The sequence below is a fragment of the Mesoplodon densirostris genome, chromosome 5 (genome assembly GCF_025265405.1).
Source record: "Mesoplodon densirostris isolate mMesDen1 chromosome 5, mMesDen1 primary haplotype, whole genome shotgun sequence".
In the NCBI taxonomy this organism is placed as follows: Eukaryota; Metazoa; Chordata; class Mammalia; order Artiodactyla; family Ziphiidae; genus Mesoplodon; species Mesoplodon densirostris.
In genome coordinates this window covers 106118927-106141747 of record NC_082665.1, presented here as the reverse complement: position 1 = coordinate 106141747, position 22821 = coordinate 106118927, and the positions used below count along the sequence as shown (strand labels likewise).

The 22821-nt window shown below is 38.0% G+C and overlaps 1 protein-coding gene across 5 annotated transcripts in view; it reads right to left on the bottom strand.

The window, feature by feature from the left end:
- Positions 1 to 22821, bottom strand: part of YEATS2 (YEATS domain containing 2) — a 111863-nt gene that overhangs the window by 23820 nt on the left and 65222 nt on the right. For 3 of the 5 annotated variants that reach the window (XM_060099205.1, XM_060099206.1, XM_060099210.1), the window contains exons 10-19: positions 21196 to 21376; positions 19977 to 20219; positions 18345 to 18503; positions 16735 to 16838; positions 15307 to 15414; positions 14641 to 14823; positions 7495 to 7753; positions 4980 to 5141; positions 2896 to 3041; positions 1961 to 2119 (exon numbers count right to left, since the gene is read on the bottom strand). In XM_060099205.1, the coding sequence (XP_059955188.1) occupies positions 1961 to 2119; positions 2896 to 3041; positions 4980 to 5141; positions 7495 to 7753; positions 14641 to 14823; positions 15307 to 15414; positions 16735 to 16838; positions 18345 to 18503; positions 19977 to 20219; positions 21196 to 21376 (1704 nt within the window). The remainder of the gene's footprint in view (positions 1 to 1960; positions 2120 to 2895; positions 3042 to 4979; positions 5142 to 7494; positions 7754 to 14640; positions 14824 to 15306; positions 15415 to 16734; positions 16839 to 18344; positions 18504 to 19976; positions 20220 to 21195; positions 21377 to 22821) is intronic. The other 2 variants (XM_060099207.1, XM_060099209.1) reach the window with 1 other exon arrangement.

Genomic DNA, 22821 nt, shown 5'->3' with positions numbered 1-22821 from the left:
CAGAAAAATGGTGATAGAAAAAAACTGCAAAGAGAAATGAGGGTATGTTTTAGAGTAATGGAAATGCTCTATATCATGACTGGGATAGTGCTTGCAAGAGCATACCCATTTGTCCAAATTCCCTGAGCAGTACATTTGTGATCTGTGCATTTTTCTATGTAAATTATACCTTAATAAAAGGCAACAGCAAACACCTTAGCTGTGGCAGAACAGAAAGAAAGTTACTGCACTGGCTGCAACATGAGTGGATTAGAAGAAATTAACTAAGATTTTAAAGAACTGCCTAAAGAATTCTGGAGCCTCATACCTGTTTAAAACAGCAAAGAGCACCTGACCAAAGGGAATTTATTACTCAAGGAAACCAAATGCTGGTAATTTGAAAAGATCAATAAAATTGATAAACCTTCTAGCTAGACTGATCAAGAAAAAAAGAGAAGATACATATTATCAAAGTCAAGAATGAAAAAGGGGACATTACCAAAGATTCTACAGACATTAAAGGATAAGGGAAAATTATGAACAAGTTTGTTCCAAGAAATTCGACTACTTAGATGTAATTTTAAAAAATTCCTTTAAAGATATAAACTACCAAACCTCCTTAAGATAAAATAATGTGAATAGTCAGTCTCATCAATATATCTATTAAATAAATTGAAATTGTAGTTAAAAACCTTCCCAATTAGGAAAACTGCAAGCCATTACGGCTTCACTGGTGTATTCTGAACAGTTAAGGAAGAAATAATACCAAGTTGACATAAACTCTTCCCCAAAAAGTGAAGAGGAGGGAGAAGTTTCCAACTCATTTTATGAGGCCAGCATTACTCTGATACCAAAACCAGACAGAAATTACAATGAAAACTACTGACCAATATCCCTTGCAAAAATTCAAATTCAATTCAACAATACATTAAAAGAGGATAACATATCACAACCAAGTAGGGTTTATTCTAGGAACGCAGGGTTGGTTTAACATTTGAACAATCAATGTAATTCACCTTATTAACAAACTAAAAAAGAAAAACCATATGATCCTCTCAATAGACACAGTAAAAGCATTTGACAAAAATCCAATGTCATTTCATGCTTTGAGAACTGCTGATCTACATTCAGTCATAAAAAGTGCATTATTTGTTGATATCCACACTGTCTATATCCTTCTACACTTTGTTTCATTTGGTAAGTTTTTGAGATTTAGCTATAGATTCTCCTGTAGATGATTATGATATCCCTCGCCCAGTTAAAATTCCCTGTCATTATTCTTCCACCTATACTAAAGAAGCTGTAGAAATATACACCAAACTCCCTATAGCATTTACTTACTATATGGATATTGTGGTTGAAATCACCTATAACACTATTTAGAATCTCCTATATGAAGTCCCTCCAGAGAAATTTTAGAATGAAGTGTCTAGAAAATCTTTGTTTCTTCTAAGAAAATATTGTGTGGTTATTTTATTTATTTATTTATTTTTTTTTTGCGGTACGCGGGCCTCTCACTGTTGTGGCCTCTCCCGTTGCAGAGCACAGGCTCCGGATGTGCAGGCTCAGCGGCCATGGCTCACGGGCCCAGCTGCTCCACGGCATGTGGGACCCTCCCAGACCGGGGCACGAACCCGTGTCCCCCTGCATCGGCAGGCGGACTCTCAACCACTGCACCACCAGGGAAGCCCTGTGTGGTTATTTTTTTTTTCCTCTCACAAATAGTGTGAATTTTATAACTGATCATTGTTCTCATTTTGCTTTGGCAAATTTTATTAAATATACAGGACATTACTGTTTGCATATGTAAACAACTCTCTGGTCTTATCTTCTCATTCTACTTATATTTTCCCAAATCTTAAGATTTTATTCTTATTTTTCTATACTATTTTATTGCTTATTTTCTTAGGTAATGATAATTTCTTTGTGAAAAGAGACAAGCTGTAAATATTTGTGTGTGTGTGTGTGTGTGTGTATTTACCTGGGTAAACAAAGTGGTTTTTTGTCCAGAGATGACTTTTAATGTTTGCTGTCCTTGTGCAGAGGATGTGCTGACTCCCAGTGTTCCTTGCACCACTGACCCCGTAGTCAGCTGTTTTCCAGATGTCTGGGGTGATGGCTGGCCAACTAAAAACGTGCCCTAAATTACAAACAAATAAAGACCTGATCAGTAATTTGTTAAGTTCAAATGACTTACTCTGATTCTTTAAATCACAAGGTCCCATGTTACAAGTGACAATGCTACCCTTCAATTCTACAACTCATCAAAATGATTAAAAAGAATAGCTCTGTTCTCAGTGTCACTACCAACAGTTATCCCCACTTCTCAAACTTTGCACTGGAGTTTACAGAGCAGGCTGTTGGAAGCTCAAGCTTTACAATCTAGTCCCTTCATAGCTGGATTTAATCCTTCAGACTGATAACTATCCACTCTCACTAAGAACATCTAGAACCAAAATTCCATTCCCTTCCTTAGAGAGGAGCCAAGACCAGTGACAAGGGGAAAGAAAGGAGGCAGAAGCCTGTTCCTAATCTTGAATCCAATGGAACACCAAACCATAACTTGACACTCTCTCTCTGGTTACGTCTAGGAGAAAATTTTCAACAGCACATTAATACTATCCCAAATCCATGAGAGGCGACAGCATAGCAAAAATCTTTCAGAAAGATCTGGGTTTAAACCCAAACCCTACCACTGGGCTTAGCAGAGAGATCCTGGATAAGTTACGGAGGTCCTTCTGAATCTCCACTCGCTTTTCTCTCAAGACAAAGCAAACCCCAAATAATACAGATTTATAACATGACTAAAATGTTAGTATTGATGCCTGATCCCAGAGCCGTGAAGGTAAATCCACTATAATTAAAGGCAGTCATTAACGAACTGATTCAAAAGATACCAGTCACAAATGAGCAGACCTGAGGGGTTTGCTTGAGGATGTAAGACGTGTACGTCAGGTGCTGGGATATCCCTCCAGGGCCGGCAGGGCTTTGGGCTCCTCCGGTTCCTCCTCCACTGCCACTGCCGCCACCAGCGCTACTGGCAGCTGAGCCAGACTGGAGGTCTGAAAACACAACCAATGACAAAGTATTAAGAGAAGGCTTAAGAGAAAAAACAGATGAGCCCGGAGAGATGTTTCCCTTAGGGCTCCACTCCTTCCCTTTCCTTCTTTCCTCCTTTTTGTGTAATATACAGGTCCGTGACAGGAGTGAGAACTTCCTAACGCTGAAGACTGAAATATATTTACGTTTGACTGAATGATGGCTGACTAGTTCAGCTCTGAGTACTGTACTACAATGAAGAACTTATCTTTGCAAGTGTTTCAGCTTAGTTGTGAGAGATCGAGATCGAGAGTCAGATACATTTTCCAACCAAGTGTTTTTAACCAACACTTAAATGTGCTCAGAGAAGTGCTCCCAAACGTTCTGGCATCTGATTCAATTTCAGTGAAACTGCTGGAATTTAGTGTAATTTTGCACTACTCTCTCTTTTCCATCTCCCCCCCTGCTCTGGAAAAAACCAACACTTTGTTCATATTTATAACGACTCCAGGTCTTTTTTGCTTTTCAAATTCCACTTTAAAGCCTTTGTACCCTTTTTACTTTCCCTTTGGTGACATTATATATGTAAACTACACTCTAAGTAGCTCTCTGGATGAATTTTGGAAGACTTACATTGTCTTTCTCTTACATATCTAAACTTTTGATACACCACTGCTTAGGTATGAGGAAAAAACACCAGGGTAAGAGTGGAAATCGCCCATTACAGTCAGTAAACAAAATGGCTGACTAGCTTTTGAAACTGAGTCCCCCTAAAACCAAATTCCCCTGCTGAGTTTATGATTAATCTCTCTATCCAAAACTTTATTCCCTTTCTTGTCCCCTCTGACCTCAATTCTGTGCTAACTGAACATTAATCAACCAGAGTCAGATGACTAAACCTGCCGTTGTTAACAACATCATTAATGTACTAGAAGTGCTGCTGTAGATAACATCTCGCTAAGGTAAAAACTCAGATTGTTTCCCTAGGGCAAGATGAGCTAACAGACCCCCGAGCCATGGACCACCTGGCCAGAGAAATGTAAACCAAAGACATCCTGACTCCCAAAACTACGATTAAGAAACATCACAAGATGATTAACCCCAGCTTCTTTGTTCCTCCCCTTTAAAAACCCTGAACTCAAAGACCAGGTTGGAGTGGATCTGAGACTTGTTTCCCACTCCCTTGCTTGGTGCCCTAACTTTGCTGCAAACTCTCACTGTCAGAAATGGTTTTCTGTACCACAGGCACACGAGCCCTTGCTTGATTACAATTACAACACTGCACTTTGGCAAGTGACTAATTTCACATGAACCTAACTGCTGTACCAACTATACTTCTGACTCAGATGGAAATAATTCCTCTTCCCCTTTCCTTTTCAACACTACCCAAATTGGTTTTCTCTATATGTCAAAGCCAAAGTTTATACAAGCCTAGATAAACCACCTAATTTCCTTGGGGCTTTACGTCTTACACACTAAGGCTGAGCCTGTATTTCTCTTGCCATCTCCAAACCTAGCAAACTTAAGACGCACATCTAAATAATGGCAAGCAGAGACACTTGATTCCAATCCTACTCCCATCCCCTTCAAAATAAAAACAGGCTTCCAGCAATCTTCTTAGATGTCACCAGTTTTCAGATACCACTGACAGGAAGAAGTCTTCTTTATTTCCAGCTCACATACACAGCTTTCTCCCAACACAGCCTCAGGAGCCATACCTCTTCAGTGTCATTTGTTCCCAAACCCAGACTCTGAGCAGATAAATCCAAGACAACAGTGTCACCTCCTAAGACTATGATTATTTAAACCCACTTCTAGTTAAAATGTGTGTGTGTTTTAAATCCATTTGAGCAAACAGAGCTATGAAAATGCTTCCTGAAACAGGTAAGAACTGCCCCTCAGGTGGATGAGGTGAACATACCCAGAGACCCAAGAACCGAATGATTTAATGATGGACTAACTAGAATTGTTGGTAGCCCGCAGGATGGCTCCTTGAGGGATCAGCAGCAGTTTTCCTTTTCCTGAAGGGTTCTTGCTATTCGTTGTAAGGTAGAGTTTAGTGCCAGGAGGTAAATTTGCCAAGTTGGCCAAATTAGTGGCTGGTAGCTGCAATGTCGCCATGACTAAAATGGTGAAGGGAATAAAGGGAAAAAAGGAAGGAAAAACATTAAGATAAATTGGAACTGAGGGCAATGCTATCTCTAAAATTAAAACATACACAGAGTAATAAAATACTTATTCAAAAACACTAACAAACAATAAACTCTACGGTTTGCTTCCTAGATGCACAATGCTTTAAAGGCTGACATTTTTCATTATCTTGCTAATTAAAATATTTACATACTAGAAGAGCCTGCTACAAACTATAAAGAAATTTATATCTGTATATAAATAGAGTGACCATATGTCCTGGTTTGCTCAAAGCCGTTACAATTTTTACCTACGTCCCACTATAATTATTATTTTTTTTTTTTTTAATTTTTTTTTTGCGGTACGCGGGCCTCTCACTGTTGTGGCCTCTCCCGTTTCGGAGCACAGGCTCCGGACGCGCAGGCTCAGTGGCCGTGGCTCACGGGCCCAGCCGCTCTGCGGCATGTGGGATCTTCCCGGACCGGGGTACAAACCCGTGTCCCCTGCATCAGCAGGCAGACTCTCAACCACTGCGCCACCAGGGAAGCCCCCACTATAATTTTTAACAGTGACTCTTAACTCTCAAAAGTACTGTTGTTTTACAGTCAATAAAATAATCACCCTCTCTATGGATGAATACACATTTGCTTCTCATTTGTTTAAAGCCCCTTTATAGTCAATTTCTAGTTAACGATGAATCTATTGATTTGAAACAAGACTTCTAGTCTCTCTCACTTTCTAAGAACTAAAAAATGCTACAGTCAACAACTGGCACATATACTATGAAACTATAATTCATCTTTTAAAAGTCTCACCTATGTCAAACAGCTTTCACTTACCCCTCAGAATTTACTTCTAGATGCACATGGCTGTGAAACCTCTAAACATGAAAACTTTCTGCAGTTACTTTGCATTCGAATCTCCAGGAACTGAAGCCTCCTCCCACCTGCTAGAGTAGTCCCTCTCAGGACCACTTCACTGTGCAAAGCTTTGGGGGGCAGGAACCCTGGAAGCTGCACCCAATATCAGGGACTGATATTAAACTGAGGGCCATCCCTCTTCATTATGACCAGAACTAATCTCATCTTACACCACTGTGCATTGCAGCTACGCCAGGACTGCAGACCTCTCTGCCACCCGCACCCGGAGTCCCATCTCCACATGGCTCACGGTCCCTGATCTGAACCCATCTCCTCATGCTTTCTTCCTTCCCTGACTCTTTCACCAGGCACCTCACTCCAGGAATTCCTGCTGTGATCACTACACCCTCTAGAACGTCAACCTCCTTGAACACTATCTCTTTTTGTGGTAATTAAACTCATCAGTCCTCTGAAGATAAGACTTCCCCATAACCCACCCCTAGCTATGGGCTGTTTTCTGTCTTACCTCAGTATCAGAGGGCTAGGACCAAGAAAGGAACGTTTTTGCTCTCCAGTTTGACTTTCAGACCATCATCACCGCTCATTCCAGAGGGGGAGAAAAAAAAGCCCTGCCTTTTTTGAGGCTCCTACTTAGCTATACCATCTCCTTCTCTTTTCTGCTCTCATTTACTGAACTCCCAAGTCACTTCCCCTCATTAGCTGAAGGCGGACTCCAGACTCAAAGTATTGTGCTCTATGCTAAAGGCTGTCATTCTCAGTGACAACACTATAGATGACTTATTTAATTCTCTGCCTTCTCAGCTGCTATATCTTCCAAACTCCAAAGATCACTTCTTCTGGTCCATCTCAAACACTCATTTTTAATGCCACAAAAGAACTTTGTCATCAGCAGCAATTCTTCACCTCTGAAATCTTTATTTTGGACCTCCACTACCCTTCTACCCTCCCAACTCACTGCTACCATTCTTTAGCCTCATCGAGACCTTTAAAAATCAGTAAATATCAAATGCCTGAGGTATATTTCTTCATGCACTCATAGAAACAACACATTAAGGACTAAAACACATTCAAAGTGTTTAAACTTTTGTTTAGTAGAGAAGACCTTAGTCAAGTATCTCAAAATGCTGCTGGCAAATGACCATACCAAGACTGTAAGTCTGAAATAGAACGCAACGTGGAAATAAGGACAAATGAGAATTCTTCTTCAGACTTGAGAGCAGTATCAAGAAATACCCTCTATTTTTACTATTCTTGTTCATACCCACACACGCGCACACACAACTTGGAGCAAAAGCCTTACAGGCCTCTATGTAAAATGTTACATGAAAAAGATTAACATGTTTTTATATACTCCTTAAAACATCAACATACTAGGTTTTTCTAGAGAGAACCAAATAGCAAATAAAATCACAGAGCGTTTTGGAAGGGGCTGCTGCTGAAAGGGCCCCCGATTAGTATCAGTTACCTGAACCCTGGGATCCACTCTTCTGAGGGCCAGCAGCAGTGACCTGAGCCTTGGTTAAGGCTTGCACCGGCTGAGCAACAATGGTTCCTCCACCTCCACTCACAATTGCCTTGGCAACTCCTTGGGTCACAACTTGCTTTGGACCAACTGCTTTGGCGACAGACGAGCTGGCCTTGGCTACGAGGATCTGGCCACCACTGATTGCCACTGCCTGCTTCACTGCCGAAGGTAGAGTAGACCCAACTGGAACCCCAACAACCTGTTCAAAACAGAGGAGAACCCAGCAGTGCTTCTTCTCATAGTCCCTTGAGAGGTCTTAAAGCCGCACAGTCACTCTGTTCCAGCAAAGAACAAAAGCAAACCCCTAGATAACAACACATGGAGTCTAATTTGATCATCTAGGAATTCTACCTATGACGTGAACAGCAGTATTTCTCAGTCTGGATGTTATTACAATAAAGTGTTACAGCTTTTGTCTTAACCCCAGCTACTATCTATAACCTATTTTAATTATAAAAAGTAATATGTGTGTTTTAAAAAAAAAAACAGGAAATACAGAGATATAAAGAAAAAAACTCTACTCATCAGAAATAATCTCTTAATCTTTTTTTTTTTGCGGTACGCGGGCCTCTCACTGTTGTGGCCTCTCCCGTTGTGGAGCACAGGCTCCAGATGCGCAGGCTCAGCGGCCATGGCTCACGGGCCCAGCCGCTCTGCGGCATGTGGGATCTTCCTGGACCGGGGCACGAACCCGTGTCCCCTGCATCAGCAGGCGGACTCTCAACCACTGTGCCACCAGGGAAGCCGTCTTAATATTTTTAATGTAGTATTTACTTCTGATTCTTTTAAATGTACATTTTGAAACGAAGATTAGGATACATATAGTTTTATCATTTTTAAATTTAACCTCATGTTACAACCATTTCCCCTGTTGTTATTTTTCGAAAACATTTTGAGATGACCAAAGTATAATGTATTAGAATAGATATACCATAATCTAAGTAAATATTTCACTACTGTGTGACTTTTTAGGTAATTTTGAACTTCACATTATGAAAAAACTGCAATAAACATTCTCATATATGAACTATAAACTCCACTACATACTTATAAATATCACCTCTTCAGTAACCCCTTCTGTGTTCTCCCCATCTGAAGCAATATTTCTTCATCACTAGAACATCTAACAATTCACGTCATTTATTATATGGTATAACATGTGACACCTCTTCCAACTTATTTTTAAGAAAAGTTATCTTTTTCTATACCTTCTAATCTTTCCTTTCCTTAAAGGAAGACATTTCATTAAAAAAGAAAAAGTGTAAGCTAGAAAAACATTTAATTCAATTAAAAAAAAAAAAGATCCCAACACCCAGAGAATGAAAGTTAGAAGTACCTAGTTCTGAAAATACCGTAAATTTTTTCAAGTAAAAGAATACTTCAGAGCTCTTTTAAAACAAGGTCAATAGTACAATATTCAATTAGAAGAAACAACTTAATTAATGGAAAATTGGGGCAGTGTTTCACACTCCCTAATTCTTTATTTCATAAAAAGAACTTCTCACCAGAAACTAGATAAAAACACTTTTACATTCTTTTTTAAGAATGGGAAAAGATCTGTCTTCTAAAGGCAAAAAAGATAAAGAAGAAAGTACTTTTCAAACATCAGATTGGAGGGGAAAATTTTAAAGCCTGATAATACCAAGAATTGGCTAGAGGATATGGGGAAACAGGAACTTTTGTTCACTGCTGGTAGAAAGGTAAATTTGTACAGCCACTCCAGAGAAGTACTAGGATATCTACTAAAATTGAAAATTCACCCTCTACTGGTAGGGATATATCCCAGAGAAATCTTAGACATGTGCTCAAGGGAACATACACAGAAAGTCCAAGGTAGCATTATTTGTAATTACAAAAAATTGTAAGTAATCTTAATGTCTACCAAATGAAATATGCTTAATGTCTATAGATAGAGGAATGGATAAACTGTGGTATAAGACAGACCGATGGAATAGCATTCGTTAGTTACAATGAATGAACTGGAACTATATATATATCAACATCAAGAGACTTTGCAAGTACAAATATTGAGTGAAAGGGGAGTTGCAGAAAAATATGAGTATAAATATCTTTTATGTAAATCTGCAAAATTCACAATACTACATGTTACTTATGGCTACTAATTATGTAATAAAAAGTATGGGCTGTCAAGCTACACATCCAAATTCATGACTGTTGTTTTGGGGAAGAACAAAGTGGACTGCAACTTTCTCAGTCATACTTTATTTGGAGAAAAAAATGTTGAATTAAATATGAACATGTTAATTCACAGTGGAGGATATGTGGATATTGATTATATTATTCTCTGTATTTACTGAAATTTTAGAATCTTCCCAAATTAAAAAATAATAGCATTATTTAAGGTAGAACAAAATGACAAACCATATAACAACTGATGAATGGGATTTTTAAGTTAAATAATCACTAAATCATACATGGTTCCTTTTCAAAGAATGTGAATATAGTAAAATACACTTGTCATGTGCTTGGATAATATGGCTGATATAAAGAAAATGGTCCCCTAATCAATTGTTATAAACCAGTGTATCACAGAGGAAAGAGTATAGGTTTCTACACGCAGTCAGACCTGCCTTCCCAGTTTTGTTCCATCAGTTAGTAGCTGCACAGTTATTTAACCTCTTTGAGTTTTAGCTTTAGATATCTCATCTTTAAAATATCTCATAAGATCATGAGGCATAAATGAAAATAAGTTTATAAAGTGCCTAGCCAGCATGATGTACACAGTAAATGACAGCTGCAGCCAGCACAACACTTGTTACTATGAACTGAAGAATGGTGATCTATGAGACTACGTGGAGACTCAGGACAGAAAGCCAAAGGATAAACACCTGTCACTATCTTCAGCATTTGGCCAGGGCAAATGATCTTAAGGTCCAGTTAATCAAACAGAAATCAAAATATATAGATAACATCTCGTATCTGCTTTAAAATATTCTAGGAGGAGAAGATCAGCAAAATGCTGGCAACTGCTGAAATGGAATAACGGGCATGTAGGATTCATTACAATAGTCTCTGCACTTTTATGTAAGTTTAAGGAAGGAGGGAAAGAAAGGAAGAAACAAAACAAGCAAAGAACCAATGGGTGCGGGGGAGAAATAAGTTCATATGATGATTATCCAAATCTCTTCATTCTGACTGTATGAGCCTCATTATATAGGCAACATGGAGTGTTACTGTAGCTACAGAGCTGGGCACACTCATTCCCCCCAGAGATGTGGAGATATACAAACTCTTCTTACTAATCAAGAACTTTTCTCTGCATTAATAAAAAAGTTTCTTAATCCAGAAAATTATTTTTAAGGTATGGCAGAAACTGCCAGCTGAACCCCAATATGTATTCTTTGCTTCTCTCTCATAGTAACAGAACCCCCGATTTTCAGCTAGGGGCATGGCCACACAGAACACTGACTAGATTTCCCAACTCCTTCACACCTAGGTCTGACATCTCATTTCTGGCTAAAGGGATGTGAACAGAAGTGATGAGTGCACATTTTTGGTTCTGCTCTCCCCAAACCCTCTTCCCTTCCCTTTTCCTGCTGGCCAGAAATGTGAACATGGTGGCATGAGATGACGTGGCTATCACAGCCCACAAGCTGAAAACCAAATTTTGAAAATGACAGAGCAATGAGATGGAGTCTAGATTCTTGATGATTGTGGAACCAACACACCAGGGCCGCCTACCAGTCTTTCATGTGTGAGAGAAGTAAACTTATTTAAGCACCTGGTTTGGGAATTTGTTATAGTAGTTGAACTTTTTTCTAAGATGTCTGTCTTTACATTTCCTAAATATATCACACTTAATAATCCCTTGCATAAGCTAAATTACACATAATCTATTTTCATGTTCCTAAATTAACAAAGAAAGCAAAGATCTTAAAGGAAAATAATATATACATGTGATATCACTTATATGTGGAATCTAAAAAAAAATACAACAAACTAGTGAATATAACAAAAAAGCAGCAGAGTCACAGATATAGAGAACAAACTAGTGGTTATCAGTGGGGAACGGAAAGGGAGGAGGGGCAATATAGGGGTAGGGGATTAAGAGGTACAAACTATTAGGTATAAAATAAGCTACAAGGGTATACTGTACAACACAGGGAATACAGTCAATATTTTATAAGTAGAAATGGAATTTAACCTTTAAAAATTGTGAATCACTATACAGTACACTGGTAACATATAATATTATACACAAACTATACTTCAATTTAAAAAAAGGAAAATAATACACACCTGTACCTATTTTAATTTCTTTCCTCCAATCCCATGCATCTGACTTGCTTTTCCCTCCTTGTACCAACCTCTATCCTCACACTCAACTGCTTCAAAATGTCCAGGATATGACACACCTAATCCCTCCAAGAGCCAAATAAAACATAACCATGCTGGCCACAGGAGGGCAGTTTTTACTAGCAGAGCTTGTCCACCAAGAGCAAACTGCTCACAAGATAAACAACCCCCCTTTATTCTAAAACACTGAGGAGAATGAGGAAGTCTGGCATTCTATTGGGGAAAACCCTATGCACAGCTGTCTATGACACCACAAGGAAGTCTCTTAAGTAGGACACTGTAACCCCAAATTAGTTTTTTTTTAATACAACATTTTGGCCTAGAACCTGAAATCACCTACCAACTGTCCTCCTCTTCCCCTCCCACAGCACTGCTCTCCGCATTCCGAATTTCCTTCTAGTTTCACCTTTGTTCTGTACTGTTATAAATACTTAATTTTGATTCATGCTTTGATTTGGTGTGTCTATTCCTGCCCTCCCTGTGCCCTGTACAGACCTTTGCAAGTCAGAATCTACTTTAGCAACCTGAAGGTGAGGATTCTGTATATGTGATTTTTCTCTGTAGATGCTGAAAAATACAGCCACTTACGATTTAGTTCTCAATGACAGTAACTATTACATGGTACTCACACATATATACATAGGACTCATCCTCACATAACTTTAGCAGCTATCATTTATTTAGCACCTGCTCTGTGCTAGGTCCTCTATATACGATGATCTCTAATTCTCCTACAGCACTGAAAGGCAAAGGGTATTATTTCTTTTTACTAGATGAAACAACAAGGCTGAGAGAGATAAATGTGCCCAGCTCACACAAGTAATGAGTGGCTGAGATCTGAGATGTGTAACAAGCTCATGCTCTTTTAACTACACCACACCGCTTCCTTCCCATATGAACCACCAATTCCTCAACTGTCTCTTTTCATGTCAAAAGCAGCACCACTCTCTACTTTTATGAAGAAGATAAGCTGTGTTTCTATTGTGCCAAAGTTGTGTGGGAAGTGAAACAGTACCATTCTGTTCACCCTTCTGTTTTCTGGCATACTTTCTCTGACTGCACCTCAGCAATAACCAGGGACACCCTGTACTTGCAGACAGCTCTTTATCTCAAGTCTAAAGCATGTACTAAATTTCTCGGATAGATGTCTTGTTTCATGTTCTGCTTCTCTGTAGTTTTTTCACACTCTTCTGTGGCTTTTCTTATCAGGTACCTTTACACTTAAGGCATTGTAGCACAAACCCATCCATTTTCTCTTGGTCCTACCTTGCCATTAGGTAGGTGGCAATGTGACAAGAAAGCCAATACAGTTGTTCAGTATTACTGGGTGAGTAGATTTGCAAAAGTGGCAAAAAGCAGACACTTTTCAGAGCTTCTACACATAAATAGCAATGCTATCATGATTCAAAAGCCTAAATCAGTAATACCATGTGTTTCTAGGTGAAGCAAAATAGATTTTAAACAACATACAGGATGTGTCTGAGTACGAAGACCAGATGACAATAACCGATTCACGAAAGGACTTGAACAAAATGCTTATCCCTGAAGCCAAAACAACAGAGGGAGCATCAGGAAGTAGTTGGGGATTGCCTGTTTTAGTGATTCTGGCTATGGAAGCCCCAAAGTCAAATTTGATGCTGTAGTTCCATGGTTCCTAAACTTGCCTAATCGTATCAGTCAGTAGGAGAGTTTGATAAAAATCCAGATTCCCAGGGTCACCAAGAAGTTCTGAGATGGGGGCCTTAGTATCTATATATTTTTAATCATCAGTTGAGTCTTATGAGCAGATAAGTTTGGGAAAGTGGTTAATGAACTCTTACAGATTTTAGAACCACCTGTAAGACTATGAATTTTTAACTCGATCTATATGCAGCCATCTAGACTAACCAACATATCTAAAACCTATTTTAAAGTTGAAAAGCAAGCACTTCACATAGTACTCTTAATAGCTTTAGGATATATCTGCCCTAAAAGTAAGATAATTTAACTCTGGATGTTCTAAAAGCATGCTTAGGTTACAGACAATGGCTCACAAATTTTAATAGTTCTGGAATGGGGAATTTTGGAGTCAACTAGACCTGGGTTCAAATTCTCTGTCACTTATTAGCTGCATGCTCTCAAGGATGTTGCTTAACCTCTCAGAGCCACAATTTCCTCATTTGTAAAATAGCAGTGAAAATATCCACCTTGCAAGGTTGTTTGAGGATTACAGATAATATACAAATAAGAGTATGATATACTTTGGCACTCCTAAGTACAACGGATGCAGGGAAACATGTATCTCTGTTTTAGAGTTCTCCCAATATGTAAATTCCCCAAACCTCCAAATTATAAAGAAAATAAACCTCTAAAGAGCCAAGAATCATTTAACAGATCACACAGTCAAGACATCAGAGGTGCAAACTATAGCAGTCTCCTATCAGAAATAAACAGGTAAAACAGTGGACCTCGATCCTGTCAGTTAGACTTGAATCAAGTGTAAAGTTGTGTCCATGACATCAATCATCTTCACTGCCAGAGAGATAACACGGCATCCCTTCACCGCTTGAACTGTCCCTGGACCCTCTATAAACCATGTCCCTGCTCTTGTTAATTACTATGAAAAGAACAGGTGGGTTAAACACCAACTTATCTGCTTTTCCTACAGGGCTTCCATCCACAGGTTTTCCCGGGACCATCAACACCATCACCCTTTTCAGCACTTGTCCATTACTTAGGCAAACAATGTTCACTGACACGTTGACTTCCCCATCCTTACCCAACACAAACCTTAGAGGGCTGAATCTTTGGTGACTGAGCAGTCCCTTCTCCAGCAGTTAGGACTTGTTTTTGAGGGGACACAGCTATCATGTGACCCCCTTTCACAGTCACATACTGAGGGAGTGGTGACTGGCTGGCAGCTCCTGTTGTTGGTGCGTGAGAGGCTTCACCAGGTTCCTGTTTGATGATTACCTTGCAACAAACATGATAATGACAATGAATAAGCAGCCCATGAAAAATGCTACTAATATTTGAATTTTTTCTGTCTGCAGGAATTAATGAATTAATGAAGCCCTGTATGTAAACAATGACTCCACTAGAAGGGTTAAAAATACTGCTTAAGTATAGCTCATAATAGCTATTAAAGGGACCAAAGGTAGGAATGTGGACTTGATCCAGCGTATCTGCAAACCAACCTCATCATTTGTTTTAGACATTGGTGGCAAAACGGCACCAGAAAGTTCCCATCTTGCTAGACTCCAAGGGCTGCCCTGTGAACACCACTAAATAAATGGAAGCATGTCTCAGAAGTAGGATCTAGTCTTAGAGATGAGGCATACTAAAACGTTCCATGTTGTCGGGTAGTAGCATCAATCAACTCCAACATGCCACAAAAAGATTCCGTAACAAGAGCTTATTATCCACTTGTGGGATAATCCTCTCATGACTACTTACTTTTGTGAAAGCTCCAAGTCCTCCAGTTATAGGTTTGGGGCTTTGAACTTTAGGGTGACTCCCAATTGGGCAAAGAGGTGGCATAGATGCGAACAAAGAATCCTCCTGCTGTGTTTGTAAAAATACGTATTGTACAATTAGGATAAAGTGAGTGATTTCACTCTAGTCACATATTTAATACAAACCTGTGACATACCCTAGCAACAAAAACAAACAAAAAGTCCAAAACTCTTTGGGGGCTTCCAAGTCCCTACACCTGCATTTTAATATTGCTTGAAGAGACAATTCAAAGTAAGCCTATAAATTGGCAAGAACCTACTCATCTGTGCCCACTGTAAACTGGAAAGACTCCTATCATACTAACTCTAAGATTTGGTTGACTCATTGGTTTCATGTCCAGTCCCCTGCCAGATGCTACTAAAGGATAGCTACTGTATTCTATTTCTTTTCTATCCCTAAGGTCTAGGCACTAAATAAACAAATGAATGTAACAGGCAGTGACAGTGTTTCAGTATACCACACCCTTGTAACAGTACTTGCAACTTGATCTGTTATCCTTACTCTGGAATAAATACCCAGGACGCAGGGGGAAATTTTTCACTAAAAATTTTAAAAACAATACAACAAAAAGAACTTGAACAATTAGCAAATACAAAGACAGCAAAGGTCAAAATTCAAAATTACTGTCATTTGTCTCTAATGCTCAAATACAAAAGGCAAGTCTCGGAGGCAATTTTCCATAAATAAGTGTTGGGGGCAAGAAACAAAGTTAAGAACACTGCTTAATTATGTAATGAAAATATCATCAACAAACATGCAAAAATTCACTGGTAGAAAATTAAGACCTTCAAGGAATTCTTACAATTCAGGCATTCATAGAACACAGTGCTCATAGATTACACTGCATTAGAGAAAAACCTCGCCTTGGATCAGGAAACTATTCAATATCATCACCATTAAGTGCTTAGATATAAGAAATGCTGTGTTAGCACCAGTCATGTAAGAGATGATCTTTGAATGAGAGGCTCATTCAAACCTTAAGGTAGCCAAGACAATAATAAGCTGAATAACTAAGTCAACAGCAGTGACTGTCTCTGCGGAACAGTGAGCAGATATCTAGCACTATGATCTGAACAAGTCAGATCATATTTGGAATTCTAAATTTCAAAGGACTTCTTACCCTGAAGAAGGTGGGGGAGGGGGAAAATACACTGTGGAAAGATACGAATTATTACTTTGTAAAGAAAAATGTATAACAAAGCGGTCAAAAAAAATCATAGGTAAGGTAGGGGAGTCTGAAGTATTTGATCTTTATGATACTTCTTAGCTTGAAGATTCTACTTTATGAAATCTGCATTATCACTTGCAAATTCTGGCTCAACTTGAATGTACCACGTTTACAAACTAGCAAAGTGCAATAAGAGTTACCTTGACAGCAGATGTTACAAAACTACTTCCATGAATTTTAGGAATCGGGGAACCTGTTCCTTGGGAGGCCTGAGAGGCAGTAGAGAGCTTGCTGGTAGGACTTCCTGATAAGCAAGGTTGATTTAAAAATAAAGTATAAACAAAGTAAAATTTACAAAATGGAATTTTAAAGCCATTTTCCACCACCCTCGTCTTCTCCCCACTATTTATTGTTCATTTTGAAGGGCTGAAAACTCACAACCATGATATTATTATAGAAAAAAACACTTAAGGATTCATCCTGTGAAGCTGACTGCTTCATCAACCTAAAAAGGGACAAGAAGCTAGTAAGGAAGTATAGAAGAATAAGTAAGTAGACATTATATACTCTGCACTTATATAGAAAGAGATACTGTAACATAACGGTGTTGGCTATTCCACAATGTGACAAAATGTATGCATTCAACTGAATGCTAGTTCCTTCAAAGTAGTTTCACTAGAAGGTTATACCTACTCCAAAATGCTGACATTAAACACTTTATACTCCATCAGTACAACTGCCTTTAGGGTCTGATCAAAATAAGTCACATTATCTACAGTCAACAGTATGTCAAGACTAAAAATGGTACTTGGTCATCTCCTCCATTTACCAAACTTGCCTGCAGAGACTTTGGCTGATTCCTAAAACTAAACATCCTCAAAAGACACCTACTTGGTTGGCATCCTTAGGTGTACTCAAAAGGGAATCTCTGAAAGTAGCATTTTTTAAAGGAGTCCCACAATTATAATCATTGTTAAAGAACATAACTTTCTAAAAAAACAGTTGGAAAGGCCCAACACACATTAATCTGTGTTAAAATCAAACATGTTAGAAAAAAATCAGTCTCATTACTTTATAGTCATTTCTCTTATTTCTCTTTTTGATATTTCTATTAGAAGTGAAAGCTACAGGAAAGTTTACACAGAAGTGCATGTGTTTAAACAGTTTAATTGAAGGGAATAAATAAAATATTAGTGAAAGTACCTCAAAGAAACCTGAAAAGCTCTCTGTATTTATATGAGGTTATGATGATAAACACGGGGAATCCAAAGACTTATTATTCTTCCTATTAGAGTTTTTTTTTTGTTTTTAGTTTTTTGTTTTAAATAACTACAGGGTTCAGTTTCCCTCCCACATGCAAGTTTTATCTTATTCACTGAAAAGTAAAGATCACTTTCTTATTTCACTGGGGAAAAATATGTATGGCTCACAAAGCTATTCTTGCTCTAAAGCTTAATTTGGAAAAGTTAATCACATTGCCTAAAAAGAATGTCTTCTAAATGAGAATAAAATCCACTCTTTTTTTTCTTTTTTAGAAAATTATGGTTCACTATGAATCTTAAGAAATTAAAAAAAACTTAATTCCTAAAAATATAACTTTTACAAGAAGTAAATCTTCCCTCAGAGAAACAGTACTGGAAAACAAAAAAGAATATATATATATATATAGACACACTCTTATGTATTCCTTCCTCTTGTTCATGGTTGAAGATTCTCCCATTATATGGCTACTAAGTCACATTAGGATTCCACCTTTAAAAAAGATCAAATCTTGGGGATTGCACGAATATTGTTCCATTCAAACACACACCTGCAGTAGGAGTGGTGGCTCCAATAACCTGCCCTGGCTTGTCCACGATAACATAAGGATTATTAATAACAGAACTGGCAGTGCCTTGCTTCACATGGACTGGAGTGGAAGTTGGGGTTCGAGGCAATGGCGATGGACTTGGGGTTGATATAGGGGAACCTTTATTAATAAAAAAGAGAAACAAAATAAACTAAACAAAATAGATATATTCAGCCCATCTAAGAGGATGCTAAAGAAAATGGAAGAGGGGCAGGGCCACCAGTACAAAGGTGACAAGTTGGGAAAAGAGAATGGGACTGGAAGTTTCAGGTACTGAGAGCAGCAGCAGCAGCTGAGGCCAGGGGTTAGTGCATTTTACTCTCTACATCCTTATCCATGTAGCAGGCAGCCTGTTAGAAACAGATACTGAGGTCCTACCCCTGATATACCGAATATATCAATAAATCAGTATTTTAACAGGATACCCCAGCAGGCACATTAAAGTTCAAAACAGTGCTTTACGTAAGTGTGGAACTGCTGTATCCCCAGGTAACAACAACTTGGGCAGGTTGTTATAATACTGGTTACACTTGAAGAAACTGAAGTTAGGGAGGCAAGTGAACAGCTAGACTTAGGAACCAAGTCTTGATTTGCAATGAATTTCCAATAGGAAAATATGAAATTCATCCACCGAAACAAAAGTCTCTCTCAATACCATGTCACAGCCACAATCCAGAGATTCGTGTTCCCATAGCTCTCAGAAGTTACCGACAGATACATCATTAAACATCCTCAACGGTTATTGATCAAATCTGTTATCCATGAATTTCTCTAACCTTCAAAGCAATTTATATGCTCAGCCTATTCCACCTCTGAAGCAGCAAGCTCCAAAACGCTTCTAACTGGTATGTAAAATTATACATTCTTTACCTTTCATCAATTTCAAGGACTTGGATCATATTTCTGCTTAGCCATTTTTAGCACTGAAGACTACCCCCACCCCCTTCATTTAAGAATTATATAGAAGTCTCCCCCTGCCTAGGTATTTCTATTGACTCACTTTCATGTCTTTTCTGAGGTGGCACAGCCAAAACTATAAAGCATATTTCTACTAGAAGTTTACCTAACATAAACTGTTGCGAGGCAACAGACAATTCAACCTCAGTGAACATGAAACCTCAGAACGACCTACTGATCACAGGAATGAGTAAATTTCTAGTGTGGTTATAGAGTATAAAAGATATCTCAATCCCAAACCAAGCCTTGAAGCTTAACTACAAACCAAAAGGCATCTAAATTTTTTCTATTACTAGCCACTCTGGTTTCCATATATAATTCCCAAACTTAATTCCTACCTTAGTTTCCACCAGACATCCTAGCAAACAATTTACCTGTGCTGATTCTAGATGAAAACTGGACTGCTTTGAATTTTATTTCTTTCCTCATTCAAAAACTGTTTCCATATGAATGACTTTTGTTTTTGTTTTGTAACATTTTGCTTTGCTAATCGACAGTGATGAGCTTGCTTGTTAACTAAACAAAAACCCTGCTTAGAAAAACTAAAAAAAAAAAAAAAAAAAAAAGCCATAGTACTTTTTGTTTTGTCATTCTAACAATTTTTACACACACCAAATTCATATATACCATGTATACCTGAGACAATCTTGCAGCTCATGGTGATAGGCTGGAAGGATTTTCCAGGTGACTCCGGATTAGGAACCTGACTTTGTGGCACAATTTTGCAACTTGATGCTATTGGCTGAAAAGCTGAATTGCCATGAGAACAAAAGGTAACTTTCTGGGATGTTGTCATTTTGGTGGGTGTTCGTTCCAATGAAGATGGCAAAGAATAAAATGTAGTGTGTCTCTCAGCTTCAGTGTTGGCTGGGAATCCTTCTTGAAATGAAACAGGCAAATAAGTCATCAACCACTTTGAAATCCCTCACCATTTCAAGAACCATTTAAGCCATTTACCAGTAGTAAAATAAATACAGTTGACTGGTATTTAACACTGCTTTATGTATTTTCTGGTGAAATGTAAATATCATGCCTAGAATCATGTTTCATTAAAATGCTTCTTTCAAAAAATTAGAAAACATGTAAGCTAACACTATATAATAAAATTTACAAGTTCATTATGTTCTCCCATTCTTTATATATGAATTGACAAACTGTTCAGAGAAGAAAAACTCAAAAGAAAGCATTAGCTTAATCTAATGATGTCCTGTTTTATTAAATGCCCATAAAAAAGATGCAACTGAAACTTAAGAAAAATAAAGTTGAGATTTTTATAAAAGAACTAAAATATTAACATCACATTAATGTAGACTTACAGATCAAACTAACACCATTTAGAATCAATTTTATATCATATTTGTATATGTTATATAAGTGAACACTTAAATACTTAGTTTTATACTTATATATTTACTAAATAAGATGCCATAGTCAAAATACATTTGTTGATGATAAGTCTTATACCGTATTTTAAATAAGATTAGATACTAATATTTGAACTTCTTGTTCACACAATTAGGGACCAAACAAGAAAGTCTTCCTGTAACATATTAGAGGAAACCATTATATTCATCAAAGAATAAAAATGCAATGCTTTTCAGTGAGTTTTGTGTTCTATAAAATATTGATAAAACTGCATTAAAATTTTTTTTCTGAGAAGAGTAAGGGCTTGGCTATTTTCATAATAGGTCTGTGTAGAAGAGCAGCATGCCTACTTATGCAAAATTTATTTTCCATACACTCATAAGGCGCTGAAGACAGCAGTTCAACATCAAGTGATGGAAAGGAACACGCCATAATGACTGCTCTATACAAGGTAAAAATGCATTTCCATACAAGGAAAAATATATACTACCTTTCTCCACAGAGGTATCAGGTACTGGCTCATGTGACTGCTTTACTGGTGAGGACGCTTTCACAGGGGCTGGAATGGTCAAAGGCAAGGATGGTGGGGCATCTGAGATGTCTGACTCAGAGGACTGAGGATAAACGGAGTCTTCTCCAAGAGAATGCCGATGGAGCTCAACATCCACTACCTACACGATCGGGCAACAACTGGGCTCATGAATCCATCATCAATGTCACAGAAAGCCCCAAACCTGTCTCAAAACATGGTGCTCTAACAGATGTTGCAAATGATTTCTATTCGTACTTCAAAGGCAATTTCAATCTCAATAACTAAAGGATTTATCCCAGAATGTAATCTAATCTGGCTTAATAGATGACTCAATGAAACCAATCATAAAACTGGGGACCTTCCATTTAGTGTTTCTGCACCTTAGAACACTCTTTCCCCCACTCTCAGCATGACTGCCTCTTTCTCACCATTAGGTCTCAATCAAATGTCACCTTCTCAGAGAGGCCTTCCCTAACCAACCTAGCTAAAGCACCCAACTTGTCCTCCGGCTACTCGCTTCTTTATAGCACTTATTTGTAAGTGAAATTATCTTATTTGCTTTTATGTTTACCATATACCTTCTCCCCACTCTCAATACAACCAAGAATTAAACTCCTTGAGAGTAGTCGCTACTCTCATTTGTTCATTTTTGTATCCTCAGTACCTGAACCAGTGCTTAGCATATAGTATGTGCTCAATAAATATCTTCTGGCATAACACAGCATATTTCCCTAAAGACAGTAAGGTTTAACTTAGCTAATTCTAATCGTAATGGCTACTGCTGATATATCATGAATACCAAAAAAGGAGGGGGAGGATGGGGTGGGAAAACAAAGTTGAAGGTCTCATACTTCCTGATTTCAAAATTTATTATTACAAAACAATAGTAATCAAAACAGTGTGGTACTGGCATAAAGACAGACAAATAGACCATCAGAATAGAATACACTCTCACATACATGGTCAAATTATTTTTGACAAGGGTGTCAAGACCACTGACTGGGAAAAGGACAGTCTTTTCAACAAATAGTGCTGGGAAAACTGGAGATCCACATGCATTAGAATGAAGGTGGAAGTTTACTTTACACCATATACAAAAATTAACTCAAAATGGATCAAAGACCTAAACATAACACCTAAAACAATAAAACTTAGAAGAAAATATAGGGGCAAAGTGTCATAACACTGAATTTGGCAATGATTTCTTGGATATGATATAAAATGTACAGATAGAAGAAAAAACAGATAAATTAGACTACATCAACATTTAAAACTTCTGTGCATCAAAGGACACGATAACAGAGTGAAAAGGCAACCCACAGAATGGGAGAAAATATCTGCAAATCATATATCTGATAAGAGATTAATCTCAAGAATATAGAGACACCTCCTAAAAATCAGCTACAAAAAACCAAACAACCCAATTCAAAAATGGACAAAGGATTTGCATTCACGTTCTCCAAAAAAGATATATAAATGGCTGATAAACACATGAAAGAAATGCTCAACATCAATAATTATTACAGAAGTGCATACCAAAACCACAAAGAAATACCACCTCACACTCCCTGGATAGTATCAAAA